Here is a 19,312-nt window from a genome sequence, read left to right on the forward strand (position 1 = left end):
TCATTTCAGATTTATATTGTAGATTTTAATTAATTGTAATGTGAATCTAGCTTCATACATAAAGAATCTTAGTTATAAGATTAGTGACCAGTTTGGGATTGTTGTACTTTTTTTAAATGGTAAATTACATTTTACCTCATCAGGTTTGAGGTTGATTTCAATTCCTTACAACATCTTTAAAACATTTCACTTTCATACCTTACGTACTATTTTATTTCAATATAATACATCGGTACATTTTTCATCCATTAGTCCGTTAAGTGCTGACGTGACTGTCACATTTGTGTCACATGACAAAAAAATAATTTTTTATACATTAAAAATATTATAATATTAATCCTATTAAAAAAAAAAACCCTAACCCATATCCCCTTCCTTCCCCCTCACCTCTTTGCAACTCCCATTTACAAAATCCACCGCTTAGCCCGCGGTTCATCCCCATTGAAGCACTTCCATACCTAATTCTACCCACCAACCAACCCATTTACAAAATCCCCACTCTAAAACCCTAATAACCTAACCCCCAAACCCGTAGAGAGTTTTGCCTAGGTTGTCGAAAAAGTCAGAGTCGACGAAGAGGCTCCAGAGGCGGGCAGTGGTGGCGGTGGAGCTGGAGTAAGCGGTGGGCTTGGGGGTGGAGGAGAAGGGGTTGGGTGGTTGGCCCCCCGAGGAGTCGTTGGACTCGAGAAACATGGTGATGTTGTCACTGTCGCTGCCACGTGGCAGGAGGTTGGAGGAGGCTAGGCAGGAGAGGTCGAAGAGGAGGAGGTCGTCGAAGGTACTAATTTGTTTGAAGGTAGGGGGTTTGAAGGAAGCAAAATGATGAGTTCTATTGAGAAAATTTGTCGAGTGTTGTCGAGGCAATCTGAAAAGATTTTTTTTGTCAAGACCTGGAAAGATATTTTGTCAAATACTATGTGAAGCTTTCCAAAATGTCAAAAATGCCCCTTGATTTTTTCACAATCAAAACCCAAAAAATTCAAAAAAGGAGGACAAACTGGTAAAAAAATCTTAACAAAAAACTGTGCTGGAAAAAAAAAATAAATAAAAAAAGAAAAAGAAAAAAAAGGAGACAGTGATGAAGTTATGCAGACTTGCAGTTACAAAACTCAAAGAAAATTAAAAAAGAATAATGTGGGAGAAGGGTCACCACGTTCCGTTCAGTTTTGCAACTGCTATCAACAGTTTCCATTCGGTTTTCAGACTCCCACATTCCAACCTTTTATCATCACTTTCTCCGCTGCATGAGTTCATTTCGATTTGTGAATACAGAAAAGAAAAACCAACAATTTTAAGCGGTTTATTGCAGTTTAATTTGCATTCATATTTATGTTTTCCTTTTAGTTTGTGTTTGATTTTCTTTGACATGGAAGAAGAAGAAATCATGTAAAAAAGGGGATTCTTATATGTTGAACTTGGAACGAGCATGAAGAAATTAACGATACCTCTTTATCTTTTGAGTTGGACATGTATGTTTAATTATTATTATTTTTTTTAATTATTTCGATTCTTGGAGGATGAAGGGCAATAAAGCAGGAGAGTTGAATCAGACTATCAAATTGTTTAAAGCTACAAGTGTGGTAAAGTCAAGGTTTCTCAACTGGAATTCGACAAAAGCTTTGCCGTGGAGAAGTAATATGGACTTTTATGCTTTATTATTTGGTAGGCTTCAGATTGTTGTCCTGCATAATATCAGTTTACTATCTACAATTAGATTTATTGAGTCTGTGGTTCATCTTCTAATGATCTTTATATCAGTAAACACTGTGCCTTCAAACATCCGTACTTTTGATACGTTAGCTTTTTTTTTAATAATTTTGCACTTTTGTCAAACATTGTATTTGTAGAAAATACTACTAGAAAGTATTGAAATTCACGGCAAAGCCCAGACTTGCAGTAATATGACATATTAGCATATAGCTGCTCAATTCGTATCTCACTTCGTCATCGTTCTCTCTACACATCTTTCACAAACCACCATTTCAGAATAAATAGAACTTCAATCTCCTCAATCTGGAGTTTTAAATAATCTTTGGAGTTTTCCTGTTGCTTTGGGTTGTTTATCGATATTATTAATCCAGAAGGGCTTTTTTTTCGATCAATTAAAGAATCCCCGTCTCCTCAATCTGGTAATTTTTCTCTTTATGCTAGCTGATGATATTTAGCCTAGTTTGGTGGGCATCTTCTAAAAAAAGTGGCTATCTGAGAGCTTTTTTATGTTGGGTAGACATTCAGTTTTAGTTTTTTTTCATAGTTTTGGGTGAAAAAAAGCCAAAAACACAAACCCAAGACCCAGCTTTGAAAAACCAGTTTTTTTTCACATCTGTTTTACATAAAAATTTATCAAACACTATAATACTGTTTTTTTTTTCAAAAGCACTTTTACAAAAAATGTTTACCAAACACTCTGCTGCTTTATTTTATAGCACATCACAAACAGTTTTTTTTCAGAGCACATCGATACCAAACTAGCTCTTAATCTGTGTGTTAGGAAAAATAGAGATGAAATTATGGTTGTTGTGCTTCTTCTTAGTCGGAAAGCAATATACATTACCAATAGCAAAGATATTTGACCAAATATGTTTGTAACTTTCAAATATTTTTTTTTATTCATTTCATTCTTCACCTATAAGTAAAGATGACTGGTTGATATTACAATTGCAGTGTACTCTTCAAGAAAATTGACCAACTTGACGACTAATGCGGAAAATGGCTTGAAAGTGGCTAACTTGAGACCAAGATGGCTACTTTCGAGCCGTTTTTCGGCCAAACCACAGTGATTTAGTCATCGAGAAAGGTACCATTCTCTTCGTCTCATTGAGAAGTATGACTTTTGTTTTTGAATTACTCGATTTTGTTGAGTGTTGAAGAAGTTATGAATGTTTAAAATTTACCCAGTTTTCGATGAGTTTTCCATTTTTCCTGCGGACCAGTCATCTTTCAAGCTATTTTCCGGCTATCTACGGCAACCATTGGGCTTCTAAATGGTATAATCTTGTTCTATGCTTTCCTATCTTCATTTTGATATATTATGGGTCGAATTTGGTTAAGAAACGATTGAGTTACGAAACTTTGAAAATTACCCAAACTTTCAGCCAAGAGCTCCTGGACACTTAACGGAGTTTTTAACAGAATGACCAAAATAATGGATGGTGGACAATCTCAAGGACCATTTCCACTGATTTTCAATCTTAAGGACCAAAGTGACGTGTTATGCAAATCTTAAGGACCATTTTGACTAAAAAACCTTATTTGTCTTTGATGTCTGTTCTTTTTTAATCTCATTTTCTTTTCTCCCACTTCATATTTTTAACTATGATCATAGTGCAAATGAATTCAAAAAACTCAGGATAAACTTTTTCTCTTCAAGTTACTATTACTTCTTTGCCCTACAAGTCCTAGCTTTGATAATAATATGGAGAACAACGTCTGATTTAATTTTTTATTTTTTATTTTTTGGTCGAAGGGTCTGCTTTACTCTTCTCATTTTGATAATTCCCTTGCCCTTGGTTTGATAGCATTTGGGTTTTAAGCGTTGATATAAAGAATCTCATTCTAATTTTTAACTTTTAGGGTAAATTACATTTTACTCCCTTATGTTAGGGATCAATTTCAATTCCTTACAACATCTTTAAAGAATTTCACTTTCATACCTCACGTACTATTTTATTTTAATATAATACATCCATTACATTTTCCATCTATTGGTCTGTTAAGAGTTGATGTGGCTGCTGTCACATCTCGGCCCGAGGGGGACCATTTCCTGAGCCCGCCCCACCACCGTAGCACGATATTGTCCGCTTTGGGCTTACCATTCCCTCACGGTTTTGTTTTTGGGAACTCACGAGCAACTTCCCAGTGGGTCACCCATCATGGGATTGCTCTAGCCCCCTTCTCGCTTAACTTTGGAGTTCCTACGGAATCTGAAACCAGTAAGCTCCCAAAAGGCCTTGTGCTAGGTAGGGATGAGAATATACATTTAAAGATCACTCCCCTGGGCGATGTGGGATGTTACAATCCACCCCCCCTTAGGGGCCCGACGTCCTCGTCGGCACACACGCGGCCAGGGTTAGGCTTTGATACCAAATTGTTACATCCCGGCCCGGGGGGGACCACTTCTCGGGCCCGCTCCACCACTGTAGCACAATATTGTCCGCTTTGGGCTTACCATTCCCTCACGGTTTTGTTTTTGGGAACTCACGAGCAACTTTCTAGTGAGTCACCCATCATGGGATTGCTCTAGCTCCCTTCTCGCTTAACTTCGGAGTTCCTACGGAACCCGAAGCCAGTGAGCTCCCAAAAAGCCTCGTGCTAGGTAGGGATGGAAATATACATTTAAGGATCACTCCCCTAGACGATGTGAGATGTTACAGCTGCCACATTTGTGCTGACATGGTTGTCACGTGGCAAAAAAATAAATTTTTATGCATTTAAAATATTATAATAATTTACTCTATTAATAAATAAAAAAAACAAAAAAAAAAAACCAGAAATCCTTCCCCGACCCCTTCCCCTTCCTCGCAACCCAAACCCCCCATCTCACCCCACCCCCTACCCATCTCTTCCTTCCCGTCCGACTACCGCATCATTATGACTTCTGCAATTCCATCTTCTTCCCTCTCAGTTCTCTTCTTCTCTTTCCAAACCTCCATAACTCTAATATCTTCTTCCTCAAAGCTAAAAAACCAAAATCCATTACCCTAATGGATTGCTAATAAAATTAGTACCTTCAAACAAATTGGGACCTAAACCCCCCTCCCTCCATCCCCTCCGACAACCTCCTCCTCTTCGAACCAGCATATGTCAATATCGTTGACATGTAAGCAACTTAGTTAGCTGATGACAATATACCCACCAAGTATTCAATGAAATATCTCAATGAATAAACTAAATATTTTTACATGTTTCGCGCTCTATTTCTACCAAAAAAACTTGAACTTTTAACACTAAGACTGCCAAAGTTTGAATCATGGATCCGCCACTGCATATAATCATAATTAGTTATGAGTAGATAAGGGATACGGAGTAATAAATGATATCCCATTGGGTAAACGTACATGGCTAGCAATTAGCTAAAGCGTAATTGATTGGTAGAGAAAAAGACATATATGACGAATGAAATGAATGGATGCATGAAATTGACGGTAGCTAGAGAAGCGGCTAAATATAACCTAATATTTGTTGGAACGAAAAACAAGAAAACAAGTAGAGGTACAGACCGCTCGCGGTGGATCACGGTCATATATATAGTGAGAGAGAAAGGGGGGATGCATCGATAGCGGAAGTTAATTTGGTATATAAGGTGGTTGCTTTCCAACACTCCCTCCAAAGTTTTCTCCCGCATCTCACCCTGCTCGCCGCAGGGGAGGGGATCGATAACAGAGAGGAAGCGCGGGAAGAAGAAGAAGAAGAAGAAGACGACGTCGACAGTCAGCCGTCACGTAACTAGGTCTAGGCCCGGCCCCATAAGTAACCATAGCTTATTAATTATTAATGGAACCCAAGTTAGACAGCGTGATCATCATCGCCGACACCACCAACAAGGGTCCGTGTCCTATTATTCCTAATGGGGATGTTATCGATATTAATTCTAAATCCGATGGAGATCGAGATCATGGTCAGGATCATCATGGTTATGTGGGCACCATCACAGCCGCAGCACCAGCACCAGCACCAGCCGGTAATAATTACAAAAAGAAGCGCAGAGGAGCTATACAAATTCTCCAAGTGGCCGCCTTTATGCTCCGACGACGCCGTTCATCTGACAAATTCAAATCCAAATCAATTCCGGCCTCCTTCGAAGCAGAAGCAGTGGCTTCTTCAAAAAGCACGTGGAAGCGCCTCGTAGGGTCCATCCGTCCCTTGCACCTCCAAAGCGGCAGCAGCAACCCATCGACGCCGTCGGCCTCCTCCACTAGGAGCACACATGAACGTAGTTCTTCAATTGAACGATACGAAGACGTGCTCCTACCACCCATGTCTCCGGCGCGGACTGACGACCTCTCCTCCGAAGATGGAATGACCAGCCGATACGCCTCTGCTGTCAGTCTCCAAGAGCTGGACCGGACGGAAGACCACGACACCAATGCCATCGCTGCCTGTCCTGGTGCTGCCACTCATGACCAAAATATTGACGCCAAGGCTGAAGAATTTATAGCTCAGTTCTATCAACAGATGAGGCTTCAGCGCTTGGATTCCATCGATCGCCGCTACAACGACATGAAGAACAGGTCAATTGGTTAAGATCGACCGGTCCATCAACGTACCTAGTACTACATGCATGCACGTGTGTCGCTTCACCTTGGGTCGTATATAACATGGCTGCTGCTTAAAATAAAACTAATTGCAAAGTTAACATGCACCTGGGCACTGCCTTCACTTGCGTTTTTCTGTTTGCACTCATTCACGCTGGCTAACTTGGGTTCCTTAATTACACACACACACACACACACACACACACACATATATGGGAAACGTACCTAGATCGCTAGCTGCATATGTACTACCTGATTTAATAAAATAAATAAATGTTTGAACCATATATCAATCTATGCTGCTTTATCAAATTAATACATCTTTTGTACATTTTATGCTTATATAGGCGTTCGTTATTTCCGTTTAACTGGAGTCCACGCCTAGAAATACATAATTTAATTGCTTACACAAACTAGATAATTAAGTTCCTCACGTGAGTAGAATCACTAACCCTAACGTTCTAGCACTTAGTTCAATATTGATATACTTGATGTCACTCAGTACTACATGTCTGATGGTATTCATCCTCACTTGTAAATGTGAGGTTTTAGGTTCAAATCTCGTAGATGGCGAATTCGATACCAAATTCGATACCAAATTATGTTACTCATTGTGTGGTTTAGCCGAACTCCCCCGCTCTCCTTAGTGTAAAATATATTTTTGTTGTGAAAAAGAATTGATATACTCGGTAACTCTTCTGCGTACCGAGAGAGAGAGTTAATAACCTCCAAAAGTTAAACTGCTACATTGAATGATGTACCGTGTTCGTGATAAAACCCCATAAGCCATAACAGGGCCATCTTTGAAATTTTAAGGTTCCAGTCCAGCACGAAAATAACTAAGGAGGTCTTTATATTCTTGCAGTACGACAAAAGAGACTATTATTAAAATTATTTTACAAAAGATGTATAATTTATCAATTAATGAAATGATAAAAAATTCTATAACTAAAAAGCAGCCTTGCATGAAATTCCTTTCTGAAAATTTAAAAGACCAGCCTAGGCTAACTAGGCTAAAGAGAGTCAAAGATTACTATATTTGTTAGTTATGGTAGGATCGATTTCAAAAGTTTTTAAATCTTCAGAAATTAACACAATAAAAATTTTGTTAAAAAAAACTGATAACATTTGTCCAAGCATCAAATTAATCAAATTGCAATGGAGAAAGAAAGTATCATAAAGATATTTAGGGGCCTTCTTGAATTTGAAGGCCTTGTGATGGCTTCCCCTCACTGATTATAAAGGAAGCCTCACTGACTATAAAGCTCATATAAGTAACTACGCAATGATAATATTTTAGTAAAAGTAAACTAAGATTAAAAATCAGATGCATAATTTCTAAATATTTTAATAGAGAAATGTTATACTTACCATATTTGTATGGTTAAGATGTGTTATTTCCAAGGAGGGAACAAGGTCATGAAATTTTAGTCACTAATTTCATTATCACCTTATTAGGCATACAACCATCATATAGCTCATCTGAATTTTAAACGAGTAATAATACAACCCGAAGTCATGCAACGACACTGCCAATTTAATATCAACTCCTATAGGAATGAGATATTTATTTAAATTTGTTGTTGTTCTATGATTTAGAAATGTGATTGTGTAAATTCTATTATATCTTGAGATATCCTTATGGGATTCTATCATATTTTATACTTTAGATATTATCCTGTTAGAGTTGTAATTCTATTGTGATAATAATTTACCTTCCCTACTACTATAAATAAAGGCAACAACAGAGTGAGAAAACACGCATCAGAATCCACCCAATTCTCTCTATACTCTGCCGCACATCTCTACAATAAATAGGTCATACAACACGTTATTACTACGTTCTTGATGCTGCGCTAAAGAGATTTGTTCATCTTTTAGGGGAGTATTACATTTTCATCATTCTTTTTATGATTAACTTATTATTTTATTAAATTAAACTACATGCTATTGATTCAATTTAATTTTTCTGTATTGAACGTGATACAACGTATTGGAGGTGAAATTGTTGGTTATGGAGACATATAGTTTACAAATTCAAATGCTCAATTTGTTTTCTGCCAATCAGGTTCTATAAAATCCAAGTTTGATATTTGCAACTATTAGGATGCATGAAAACATTCCACATGATGCATGAACTTCCTAAATTTATAATTACCTTCCTATATATATATATTGTGTATTTCATATATTTTTCAAAATATATAGTTCATGCATAACACAATAATAAATTTGCTATGCGGAATTTGTGAGTCAATGAAATGAAAGAAAATAAAAGCAATTTTGGATTTTTCAAAACCCTAGATTCGAAAAAAATAGAAGGAAAATTCATGGTCGAGCCACGGCCTGGTGTCGCACCGAGCCAACAATAAGCCATGCCTGGCTGACCTGCATCCAAGTCGCACTGAGCCGACGCCATGTCGAGCCTGCAACTTGGGTCAGCTACCAGGATAACGTCATTCTAACGCCAGCCTTTCATCAACAGGCATTTGGGCTTGCTGCTCGAACTAGACTAGGCCTAATGCCTGAGTTTCTCGGTAATGGGCGTCACTCTCAGCCCGTTTTTAGAAGCCAGTTTCCGCTGGGCTTCTGCTTGCCCTCGGCCTGCGCCTCCAACAATTTTTCTGCGTTGCTAGGCTTGTTCTCCTATGCCTCGACCCACCCCCCAGCGAGTATGCTGCTTGTTAGGTTGCCTTTCCCTCTGGCTTGCAAGCCTGAAGCTTGCATGGAAGAGTTGGGCATCTTTGCAGCCTGCTCCCGAGCCCAATCTAAGGCCTGCAACTTTGCTACAGGGTCGTGTACCAGTCAGCTAGCAAATTCGTGCTGGACTGTGATACTTTTTGATCCACTGTCAATTTTGGCACCCCTGCTTACTAGCTACTAAATATTTTTGGTGGCTCAAAAGAGTTGGAAACTAAATCAGTTGGGACTACCATGCAGCTCTAGTCTCACTCTGACGGCTTTTCGGTCATTGTAACCATAACGAGTGCCACGTGTCATGGGCCCAAAAATCATAGTCTCATAGTTGCCCCTAACTATGATTCTGAGAGTGCACTCCGCTCGAGGATGGATTGTTACCAACAAACTAGAAGTGAATCATTCTAGAATTACTTTTCCAGAATGCGTATCGACATGACCTTCAACTTGCTTGTTTGATTTGGAGTTAGCCAAGTCTGGCTAGTCATGCTTGTTTCTCAAAGATCTGATCTTTAATAGTTCCAAACCATATTGTAGACCTCTTATCAGAGTTTTGAATGCATAGCTGAAAAGTTGGATGCATGGCGAAATGTGCCTGTTTTGCTTTATCTTTGAAAGAACTTAGATGCCTTAGGAGATATTTTGCTAAGTTTACTTCATTGAAGTCTTTAGTCATGTTAGAGTAAATACTTAGAACTTTTCATCATTTTTCCAAAATATAGTTTTATTCGACAATTTTTTTGGAGTTCTAAACCAACTCGGAGTTAATAAGCAGCGAAGTCAAATACGAATAAGTTTGCAAGCTTATGTGAGCTTTGGTCCCCTTGATAACATTGCAGAAAAATGTTATCTCCTAAACTTAATGTTTATAAAGATTTCCACTGCGATAATCGAAGTACCATTTTACTTTGACACCATGTCTAAGTCCTATGAAATATCTCTTGCTTCGAAACTTTTGTTGATGTATTGGTTGAACTAAAGATGAGAAAGTGAAGGATCTTGTCCAGAATTATATCTAGATCATAATGCCAGTTTGACATGTTTGAATAGCCTTGTTGGCCTGGCGATAGTGATTGATAACACTTGCAGAAGATTAATCTAAATGTTGTATGAGAAATTGAGCATGACTTTGATTTTGTTTGTTCATTTCACCTTGCACCATTTCGGGTATGAAGATTTTAATAACGCAACATGTAACCAAGAAAGGTCTTCCTTCATAGTTCGAATTGCATTTCTGTTCCTAGTGAACCCTAAATGAAAAGTTCATTAGTGACTTGGTTGCTTGCACATGGGATCGAAAAATCTTTACGATCATTTTGACATACCCTATATGCATTGGACTTGAGCATTTCTAATTGGTTTATACTTAGATGGCTTTGCTAAGCTACTTTCGAGAATCACAGTGCCATTAAAATAAAATTTCATTGAGGATTCCTAGTGTGGATGCCTTATTCAGTCCTACTACGCTGGTCCGGGATATAATTAATCGTACTCTATGGTTCAGAGGCATTACTCCGATGATTTTTGGTTTGCCCTTTTCAATTATTCCCTCGAATGGCCAGAGCTTGGATTTGAGTAGGTAACCCACAACCCTTAGGTTGTTTAAACTTTTTGGAAGTTGGATGGTACATTGAAAGCTTCCAGATAGCGGGGCCATGTCCCAATGTCTATAGTTTGCCTAACGTAACCATGCTTAATACGAATTGAGTTTCCCAAACTGCTAATTGAAACACCACAGAATAGGCTTTATCACAAAAAACTCATCTAACAGAATAGGCTTTATCCCATAATATCACACTGCAAAAAGTCATGTGATGAACAAAACATCCACATTCTTGAAAGCAAAAAACGTGAGTTTAGGGTGAGGATAGCAACGTTGCACATTCCTTTGCCATCAATAGCGACGATATAAAAAAGATCATTCTCAGCTTGGTGGTTTTTGTCCTAAATATGCAATTCCCGATGTTGGCCCTTGCTAAGTGCTTGAGTCATTACATAGGACGTTATTTCTTTGACCAAGTTGACTTAGTGTCTAGTTGATTGATCAAATTAGATTTGAATCAGTCTGAGGCTTATGAGGTTGGAGCCACACATGATTGGGGCTAACTCAAGTCGGAGTGTAGCTCATGCGTGTAGCTTGTTATGATTCCATGCCCCAATCTTTGTTTGAGAATCTTAAAAGCATGTAAAATTTTGCATTTAATCATGTATACAACTAAATAATCAAAGGTACTTACCTTTTGGAGCGCTACCATGGGTTATTCCAAGGTTGTTCACCTGATGGATGAGCCTTCAAATTTTTTCCCTAGTCGGAGTTCGATCCTGAAAAAGTGGACTATGCAAATCCGCGAAAAAATCTCTGCTTGCGTTGTTTGTAGTAAAACGTCAATATTTTCTTCATAAGGGAATGAAAGTATAAGCCGTAAAGTGTTGTGGAAGGCTAACATCAGTAGCTTTCTAACCACCTAACTGTCTACTTAAGTATGAAGAAGTCCAGTTTAGTTTGCAAAGTGGGCTGATATCCAAGGAGTGTTGTATATTATATTTATTATGTGGTTGTTCAGTCAATATGTAATATCTTGATAATGTTAACACCTTTTTGTATAAATCCTAAAGCCTATAAATAAGTCAGTGTCGGATCCATTAAGGGGCATGAGGAGTTGGCTGATCTTCCCAACTTTGGCAAACCTCCATGGAAGACCTAAGTGTTGCCCCTTTGATGCTTAGAGTTTCCCTTGAGATATGCCTCCAACTGCTCGATGAACTACCACAATGAATGGGTAAGGTTGCATCACGTATTTTCTTTGCTGCTGATTTACGTCTTTGGACGTAGCAAAACCAAGTCATTTTATTATATCTCAAAAAAAAAAAAAAAAAAAAAAAAAAAAAAAGAGATAAAGTCCTAGCCATAGAGAAAAAGTGAAAACGAACTTAGGCTTCTAATCTAGACATATATAAACTCAAATCTTTAAAATCCTGATTTCTACCAAATCCCGACCCAAATTTCATATCTTTAAAATTTCAATTTTCCTTGTATTCATAATGAAGTTATTGTAACAGTTTCAAATTCTCACATCTCTCCTTAATAATGGTAAATTTAAATAATAATAATAAGGCTATAATACGACATTTTCAAAATATGAAACTGTATCATGAACAATGTCACTTATAATGGATAATTGTGGTTTGTAATTTTTTTTATTTCATGAATTATGAATGATGGAGTTATGATTTAATTTTTACGGCTATTTATTGTTGAAGAATTACTTGTGAATATTTACATGCAACCCCACCAAAACAATTTTTTTCTGAATCCTCCACTAAAATAGACTATCTAATAAAAATAATATAGCTACTTAGTACTACGGTCTAGTGACATTTCTCTTCATTGATAAGTGAAAGGACTTATGTTCAATTCTCGCTAAAGACAAACTTGAATCACTTCATTGCTAGCAAATTATGAGATTTAGCCCCCCCCCAACACAACTCTTAATTAATATTCTAATTCATCTAATCTTGTATAATTTTCTTTTCTTTATCTTTCTCCTTTCCTTCTCAGGTTGTCCCACTCCTTTTCTTGCATTTCTTTAGAAATACTCTTTATTCTCTTTTTTTTCCCTATATTTTATTTCCAACAAGCGGGCTTAATTAATAGCCAATCTTGGTTCCGAAGGTTAACCAATTTGCAATTACATATGGAAACGGATTCGATGTATTCCATAATATCAGTTGAATTCTTAAATTTCCATTATTCACTCCAACTAAAGTTATAAAGGAAAAAAAAAAAAAAAAAACCCTATTTATTCTGAAAAAAATTTGACAAAGATTAGACTTTTGACAACTCACGCTTGCTTACGAAGATTAGGACATATAATTTCCTCATTAAAACAATTTATTTTTATTCTTTTGCTAAAAGAAAACCTAATTTGTTTGCGTGTGTGCAGAAAGTTCCCATAAGTGTTATATACAATCGGGACCAATTATTATTTTAGCAATTTTTATAATAATAATAAGTGGAAATGTCTTGGCTATTTTGTTAAATGACCGAATAAACAGTCACAAACGTGTTTGAGTAGGATGAATGGATTATTAATTTATTAGAATTTCCTTCATTTTTCTTTGTGCATAATGTTAATATATGAAGCGCTTTGCCAGCAGAGAGTAAAAAGGGAGGGGATTGTTTTCGACAATTGGAATGCAGTGAGGTGGCACTTAGAAAACATTTTCGGGAGCGGCTGCCTGCCTGCCTTAATAGCACAGAGCGATTAATTTGCAGCCCAGAGGCAAAGACAGCTATCTGTCTTTCTGTTTCCGTTTCTCAAGGTTAAGCTCCCTTGAGAGAGAACGATCAGAGACACACAGGAGAGGATGAAAAGAGATGATATACGGCACGGTGGTGGTGGTCCGCTGGAGATAGAGGCGGAGGATGGGGCAGGGGCAGGGGCAGGGGCACCGCCATCGGACAAGGTGAAGCAAGGGTGGCTGCTGAAGCCAGAAAATAAAGACGATGAGAGGAGTACTGACGAGAAAAAGAAGAGGACGATGTTTATGTCGATGAGGAAGATTTGTTGTGCAAAATACAGCGTCACAGTAAGGAGTGTGGTGGTGGTTGGCATTTTGGTGGCCTTAATCACTCTCATAGTAAAGCTTGCCCAACGGAGCCATCATCATGTCCACCTGTTTGTGCCTGACAACTACACCACCGCCCTTCACCAAGCCCTCTTCTTTTTCAATGCCCAACGATGTATGTATCAATATCAGCCATCTCATTACACTCCAGTTCTCCACTGTAATTTTTATTTATTTGATTTCATTTCTCCCCTCTGAATACTGTATAATCTCTCACACATTATTTTGCCCAAAAGAAGGGATAGAACTAATTGATTAATTAGGTCCAGTTTCAAGGAGAGTCCAAGTCTAATAGTGAGCAATAGCACGTTTCCTATATGATTTCCTTGCCACTTGGACCAAAAAAACTTTGGGTGTGACCATCATATAGTCACGTATTTACAAACATGCCAAAAGAAATATCTGCTTGGACAGTCATCACCTTTCAATTCGCAGACGAAAATCCTCCATACATTGTCATCTCACCCTCATCAACATGTTTACATATGAAAAGGAAAATACAATGATGAGTTGATGACTGTTTAATCCAAAACCTTCCCAGGGAAACATGTATTACGTAAACAATCGATCTAACCTGAACGTTTCTTTTTGTGCAGCTGGAAAACTACCAAAGTACAACAGTGTTTCATGGAGAGGTGATTCCTGCTTGAGCGATGGCAACTCTAACACCAAAAATCTGATTGGTGGATATTATGACGGTGGAGACGCCAGCAAGTTCAGCTTCCCCGCATCTTTTGCCATTACCATGTTGAGTTGGAGCGTGATCGAATACAGTGCAAAATATGCGGCACTAGGAGAACTAGACCATGTGAAGGGCATCATCAAGTGGGGTACAGATTACCTTCTCAATACCTTCAATTCCTCTGCAGCTGATTCCATTTTCAATGTGGTTGCAGATGTTAGAGGGGGTGATGACACTGACTCCTCCGGTGGTGGTGGTGATCAGGAGAAAACTCGCAACTGTTGGATACGTCCTGAGGATATTGACCATCCAAGAACCGGACAAGAGTGTTATAACTGCCCGGCCCTTGCCGCAGAAATGGCTTCTGCTTTAGCTTCTGCATCCATTGTTTTCAAAGACAATACAAATTACTCTAAGAAACTTGTTCATGGTGCTGATTTACTCTTCAAATTTGCTAACAAAGGGCAAGGTGCAAAGTATACGGGTAGTGCGGACACGTCTTCCCCCATCTACAATTCCACTGGTTTTTGGGATGAATTTCTGTGGGGTGGATCTTGGTTGTATCTTGCAACGGGGAACTTATCCTATCTCCAACTTGTCACTAACCCTGACTTGGGTGCTCAAGGAAAAGTTTTGTGGACTGACCCCAAGAATAGGGTACTTAGCTGGGACAACAAGCATGCTGGTGCTTTTTTGCTTCTAAGCCGGCTGAGGTTGTTCTTGAATTACGGGTACCCTTATGAAGAGATGTTGAGGACATTTCACAGTCAGGTTGATGAAACAATGTGCTCCTACCTTCCTGTATTCACAAGCTTCAACAGAACAAAGGGAGGGCTGATTCAGTTGAACAATGGAAGGCCAAGGCCTCTTCAGTATGTAGTCTGTGCAGCTTTTTTAGCTCAGTTATACAGCGACTATGTTGACGCTATTTCTGCACCTGGATGGCATTGCGGATCCAATTTCTACCCTACTGAAGAACTGCGCAGGTTTGCCAGGACCCAAATTGATTACATTATTGGCAAAAATCCTCGGGGGATAAGCTACATTGTCGGCTTTGGTGAGCGTTTTCCACAGCAGGTCCACCATAGAGGAGCATCCATTCCCAAAAATAAGATCAAGTATGGTTGTAAGGGGGGATTGAAATGGAGAGACAGTAAGAAACCGAATCCAAATATAATTGTTGGGGCCATGGTTGCTGGTCCTGATGAGCACGACAATTTCCAGGATGTCCGTTCCAATTATAACTACACAGAGCCGACCCTTGCAGGAAATGCAGGTCTGGTTGCTGCACTTGTGGCACTGTCCACTGGAAACCCTGCTGGTGTTGACAAAAACTCCATGTTTTATGCAGTTCCTCCCCTGCCTTCACCCCCACCACCTCCTCCATCACCTTGGATACCCTGAGATGTTTTAGGAGCAGTTTTCTCTTGTGATTTCATCGGATATTTTTTCTGTCAATTTTATATTTTAAATAATAAAAGTGAAATTGGAAGCACAGTTCGTGCGTTTATTCAATCTAATATGAGTACGTTATTCTCATGAAGTTCTATCTTCCGATATAATATCAACTTAAAGTACAAAAATATGAGTTAATCTTCCTGCCAAGTTATCTTAGATTGAGACACCCTGCAGCATCCGAAAGCTGTCCAAGTTTTTTGGCAGCAGAAGCCAAAGTCTGATCACTTTTACAGAATGCAAACCTAATATATCTCTCCCGATAGCAGTAACCTTCCTGAGATAATTTCTCCAGCGATAAATCTGCATGAAAAAATCCACATCCTGGCACAGCCACTATCCCCGCTTGCTGTATTAACATTTTGACATAATCTACCTGTGGAAGCATGAATTTCATCATTTTTAACCCTAAAACAAGTTATGAAACATTACATTTGCTACGCATATAAGAAACAGACTGTCAATTGCAGCCTAATTAAGAGGGGACAAAAATGCATATAATTCCGAAAAATATATTAAAGCTCGTGCAAATTGTTGAAAACTAATACCAATAAAGTAAAGGGAGGTAAACATACATCAGAAAGTTGGCAATTTTCAGGTAGTTCAGCAAATAAAAAGAGTGCACCCTGAGGCTTGAATTGAATCTTAAACCCGATCCTGGCAAGCAAATTGACAATGTAGTCTCGCCTTGATTCATAATCCTGAGCATATATAAAAGAGATATCACCAATGATGAATTAGTCATCACCAGTTGCATCACATAGACAAACAAAGCTATTATCTGGGCTATTTGGACGTTACACTTCTCAAGGATTCAAAGTATTCAGGGGGGCTTCCCAACGCAATTAAGGCAGCTTCTTGGAAAGGTGCTGGAGCAGAATCTGTAAGTTTAGCGTGAATGTTTCTGATTGCAGAGGCAATGAAAGCTGGAGCTATTGCCCATCCAACCCTCCAACCTGATCGATAGACATGATTCCAACAACGAAACCATGAAATCTTAGTAATTTTGAAGCACAAATGAACAATCAGCACTATATTACAAATTGAATCAAAGCTCTTTTGGGAAAGATGCATGTAAGCTATGACCTGTTACACTGAACGTTTTAGATAAGGAAGACGTAATAATAGTCCGCTCTTTCATCCCTGGAAGTGAGGCAAGGGATATATGCTTTGCATTGTTGAAGGTTATATGCTCATATACCTGCAGATAACATTCAAAGAAAAAAAAAATCCGAAATTTATTTCAACAATTAGACAAGTAGTTGTCTCACATTTCAGTTTTTAGCAGTTTAATTCAGGAAAAGAAAAGTTCATATTCAATTCTAACAAAAGAAACAAGTACAAACCAAGGAGCAATAGCAAATATCTGATTGGATTTGATTAATATTTAAAGCAGTTTAGTTTGCCTAAGTCTTCTAATTAGTATAAGGGAAAGAATATCATACTTCATCTGTTATAGCTAGGCAATTCCTGGCGCGACATTCTTCAGCAATAATCTCAAGTTCATCTTTAGTGAAAACTTTGCCGGTTGGATTGTGAGGACTGCAAAATTTACATCAGTACATATCTAAACCATAATATGATAATATGAGAAATACGATATCTTTTCTTGCAAGATACAGAGTTCCACAGTATTCTCCAATTACTGCAGGGACACATTAGCCATTTTGAAATTTTTGATATAACTTGAGTTTAGCTAGGGACCATTCGTCTGGATATTTCCAGCATTTGATTAATAATTTTCAATAAAAGGGTCCATAAATTATAGTATTGTTTTCGTATTCAATTGATCAAACAAAGGAAGTAAACCTCTATTCTACAATCAATAGAGAGCATAGGTCCTGAGTTTGCTATAACCTGTTGAGTACGAGAGCTTTTGTTCTCTCATTAAAAGCGTTGATGAATCTTTTAGGGTCCAAGGTCCAGTGAGGTGGGTCAAGAGGCACATACACCTGTCACATCCATTGAAATGAACAAAATAAGGAGAAATTCTGCCTATCCTAATTAATAATTGACATTCATTCATTCGACAAGCAAAGGCAGCAGATCTAATCTCAATTCATATATATGACAAAGTGATGATCAAGTGGCTACATTTGGAGAGTGATATCATTTACATAGCAGAGTACTGCAGGGTGGTAATATTGATTTACTAAGAAGAATGAATCAGAGAGAGAGAGAGAGAGAGAGAGAGGCTTACTGAGACTCCTCCAGCCATCTTAATACATCCTTCATATGTTTCATAGCAAGGGTCAAACAGAATAACTTCATCGCCCTTGTCTATTACTGCGAGTCGAAAAAATAAAGGAGAACAAAACATTAATTCTTTATATACACACAAGCACTCAAACGTTATCCACTTAGTAACTCATGTATAAATACTTGCAAAGGCAGCCGCTGCAAAGGCCTCAGATTGGCCGCAGCAAATAGCTATATCAGTAAGAGGGTTGACATCCAATCCATGCATCTGCTTCATTATGTGTGCCAGGTGGTCACATATTCCTTGCACATGCCTAATTATATGTTAACAATAAATCATCATTCATCAATCGAATCTATCTAAAACTTGTTAAGCTAGCTGCAGTCGTGGGTGTAGCAGTGAGCTAGGAGGGAGTGTACCTGTACTGATTGAAGTCGGAATGAATGGCAGAGATGGCAGCGTGTTTGATATGGGAAGGTGCAGGGAAGTCTGGGAAGCCTTCGGCGAGGTTGATGGCGTTGCACCTCTGGGCGAGATGGGACAGTTCCTGAATTGGTGACGGTGCAAAACTCTTTGCCACGATGGATAACTTGTCCTCCATTTCAATTCCAGTTTCAATTGCTGCTGCTTTTCTTTCTACTAGTTATGTTTCTCGCCTGATGCCTGCCTAGCCTTCGCTTAACGCTATCTATCTATGGCCGGGAGTACTATGAAAATCAGGATCAGTTCTCAGGGTAATCCCTCTGAAAGTACAAACTAGTATGTAAATGTTGTACGTCATAATAAGTGAGTTGACATCACACAACTACACAGGGAAAATCATTTTCCACTTTATACCCCTCCCTTATCCAAAACCTTATTTATTTACTTGTATTTGAATAGTTACTTGTATTCCCTAATAAAAACTAGCATCTATGTACGCACAAACATGCGTGCAAGAGGTATTTTTGCATCACGGGCATTACGTGTCCCAAAAATGTGTTGTTTTAGATATTCTTATATTTTTTAAGTGATTATTTTATAAATTGTGGGGGTGTGTCCTTCACAACAATTTCTTATTATTTTCAATCATCTAACTTGGTATATTTTGCACCAACCCATTGTACAGGAAAAATGAAATTTATGAAATGCACACTAACCATGCCACTTTTTTTTTTGCTTGCTGATTATTATGGTGTCTTTTTTATTTTTTATTTTTTATATTTGGCTGATAGAATTTGGTTTCACGAACTAAACTATGCTTGGTCATTATTATCAACTTTAGTAATTACTGATTAACAAAAAAATTTGGTTAATCAGTGTAGTTAGAATTCTCTTATACCATCAGTATTGTTTTACCCCTATATATTGTACATGAAGAAAATCAAGAGTTAGGTTCCTTAAAATCAAGAGTTG

General features: G+C 38.2%; 3 protein-coding genes across 3 annotated transcripts; 2 read left to right on the top strand and 1 right to left on the bottom strand.

The window, feature by feature from the left end:
• Positions 1-5,308: 5,308 nt before the first annotated feature.
• Positions 5,309-6,539, top strand: LOC137743707 (uncharacterized). Its single transcript, XM_068483639.2, has one exon. It carries the CDS (start codon positions 5,494-5,496, stop codon positions 6,241-6,243), a length of 750 nt encoding a protein of 249 aa, XP_068339740.2. The 5' UTR covers positions 5,309-5,493; the 3' UTR covers positions 6,244-6,539.
• Positions 6,540-13,072: 6,533 nt separating this feature from the next.
• LOC137742454 (endoglucanase 25-like) lies at positions 13,073-15,777 on the top strand. The gene is made up of 2 exons (XM_068482321.2): positions 13,073-13,695; positions 14,177-15,777. The coding sequence occupies exons 1-2, from the start codon at positions 13,320-13,322 to the stop codon at positions 15,664-15,666; spliced, it is 1,866 nt and encodes a 621-aa protein (XP_068338422.2). The 5' UTR covers positions 13,073-13,319; the 3' UTR covers positions 15,667-15,777.
• Positions 15,744-18,682, bottom strand: LOC137742455 (uncharacterized). The gene is made up of 9 exons (XM_068482322.2): positions 18,337-18,682; positions 18,100-18,230; positions 17,918-18,003; positions 17,575-17,669; positions 17,163-17,259; positions 16,804-16,918; positions 16,519-16,673; positions 16,293-16,418; positions 15,744-16,093 (listed from the first exon to the last, which is right to left on the bottom strand). The coding sequence occupies exons 1-9, from the start codon at positions 18,516-18,518 to the stop codon at positions 15,869-15,871; spliced, it is 1,212 nt and encodes a 403-aa protein (XP_068338423.1). The 5' UTR covers positions 18,519-18,682; the 3' UTR covers positions 15,744-15,868.
• Positions 18,683-19,312: the final 630 nt, after the last annotated feature.

Source organism: Pyrus communis, chromosome 11, assembly GCF_041283825.1.
Source record: "Pyrus communis isolate YQ-2024b chromosome 11, ASM4128382v1, whole genome shotgun sequence".
In the NCBI taxonomy this organism is placed as follows: Eukaryota; Viridiplantae; Streptophyta; class Magnoliopsida; order Rosales; family Rosaceae; genus Pyrus; species Pyrus communis.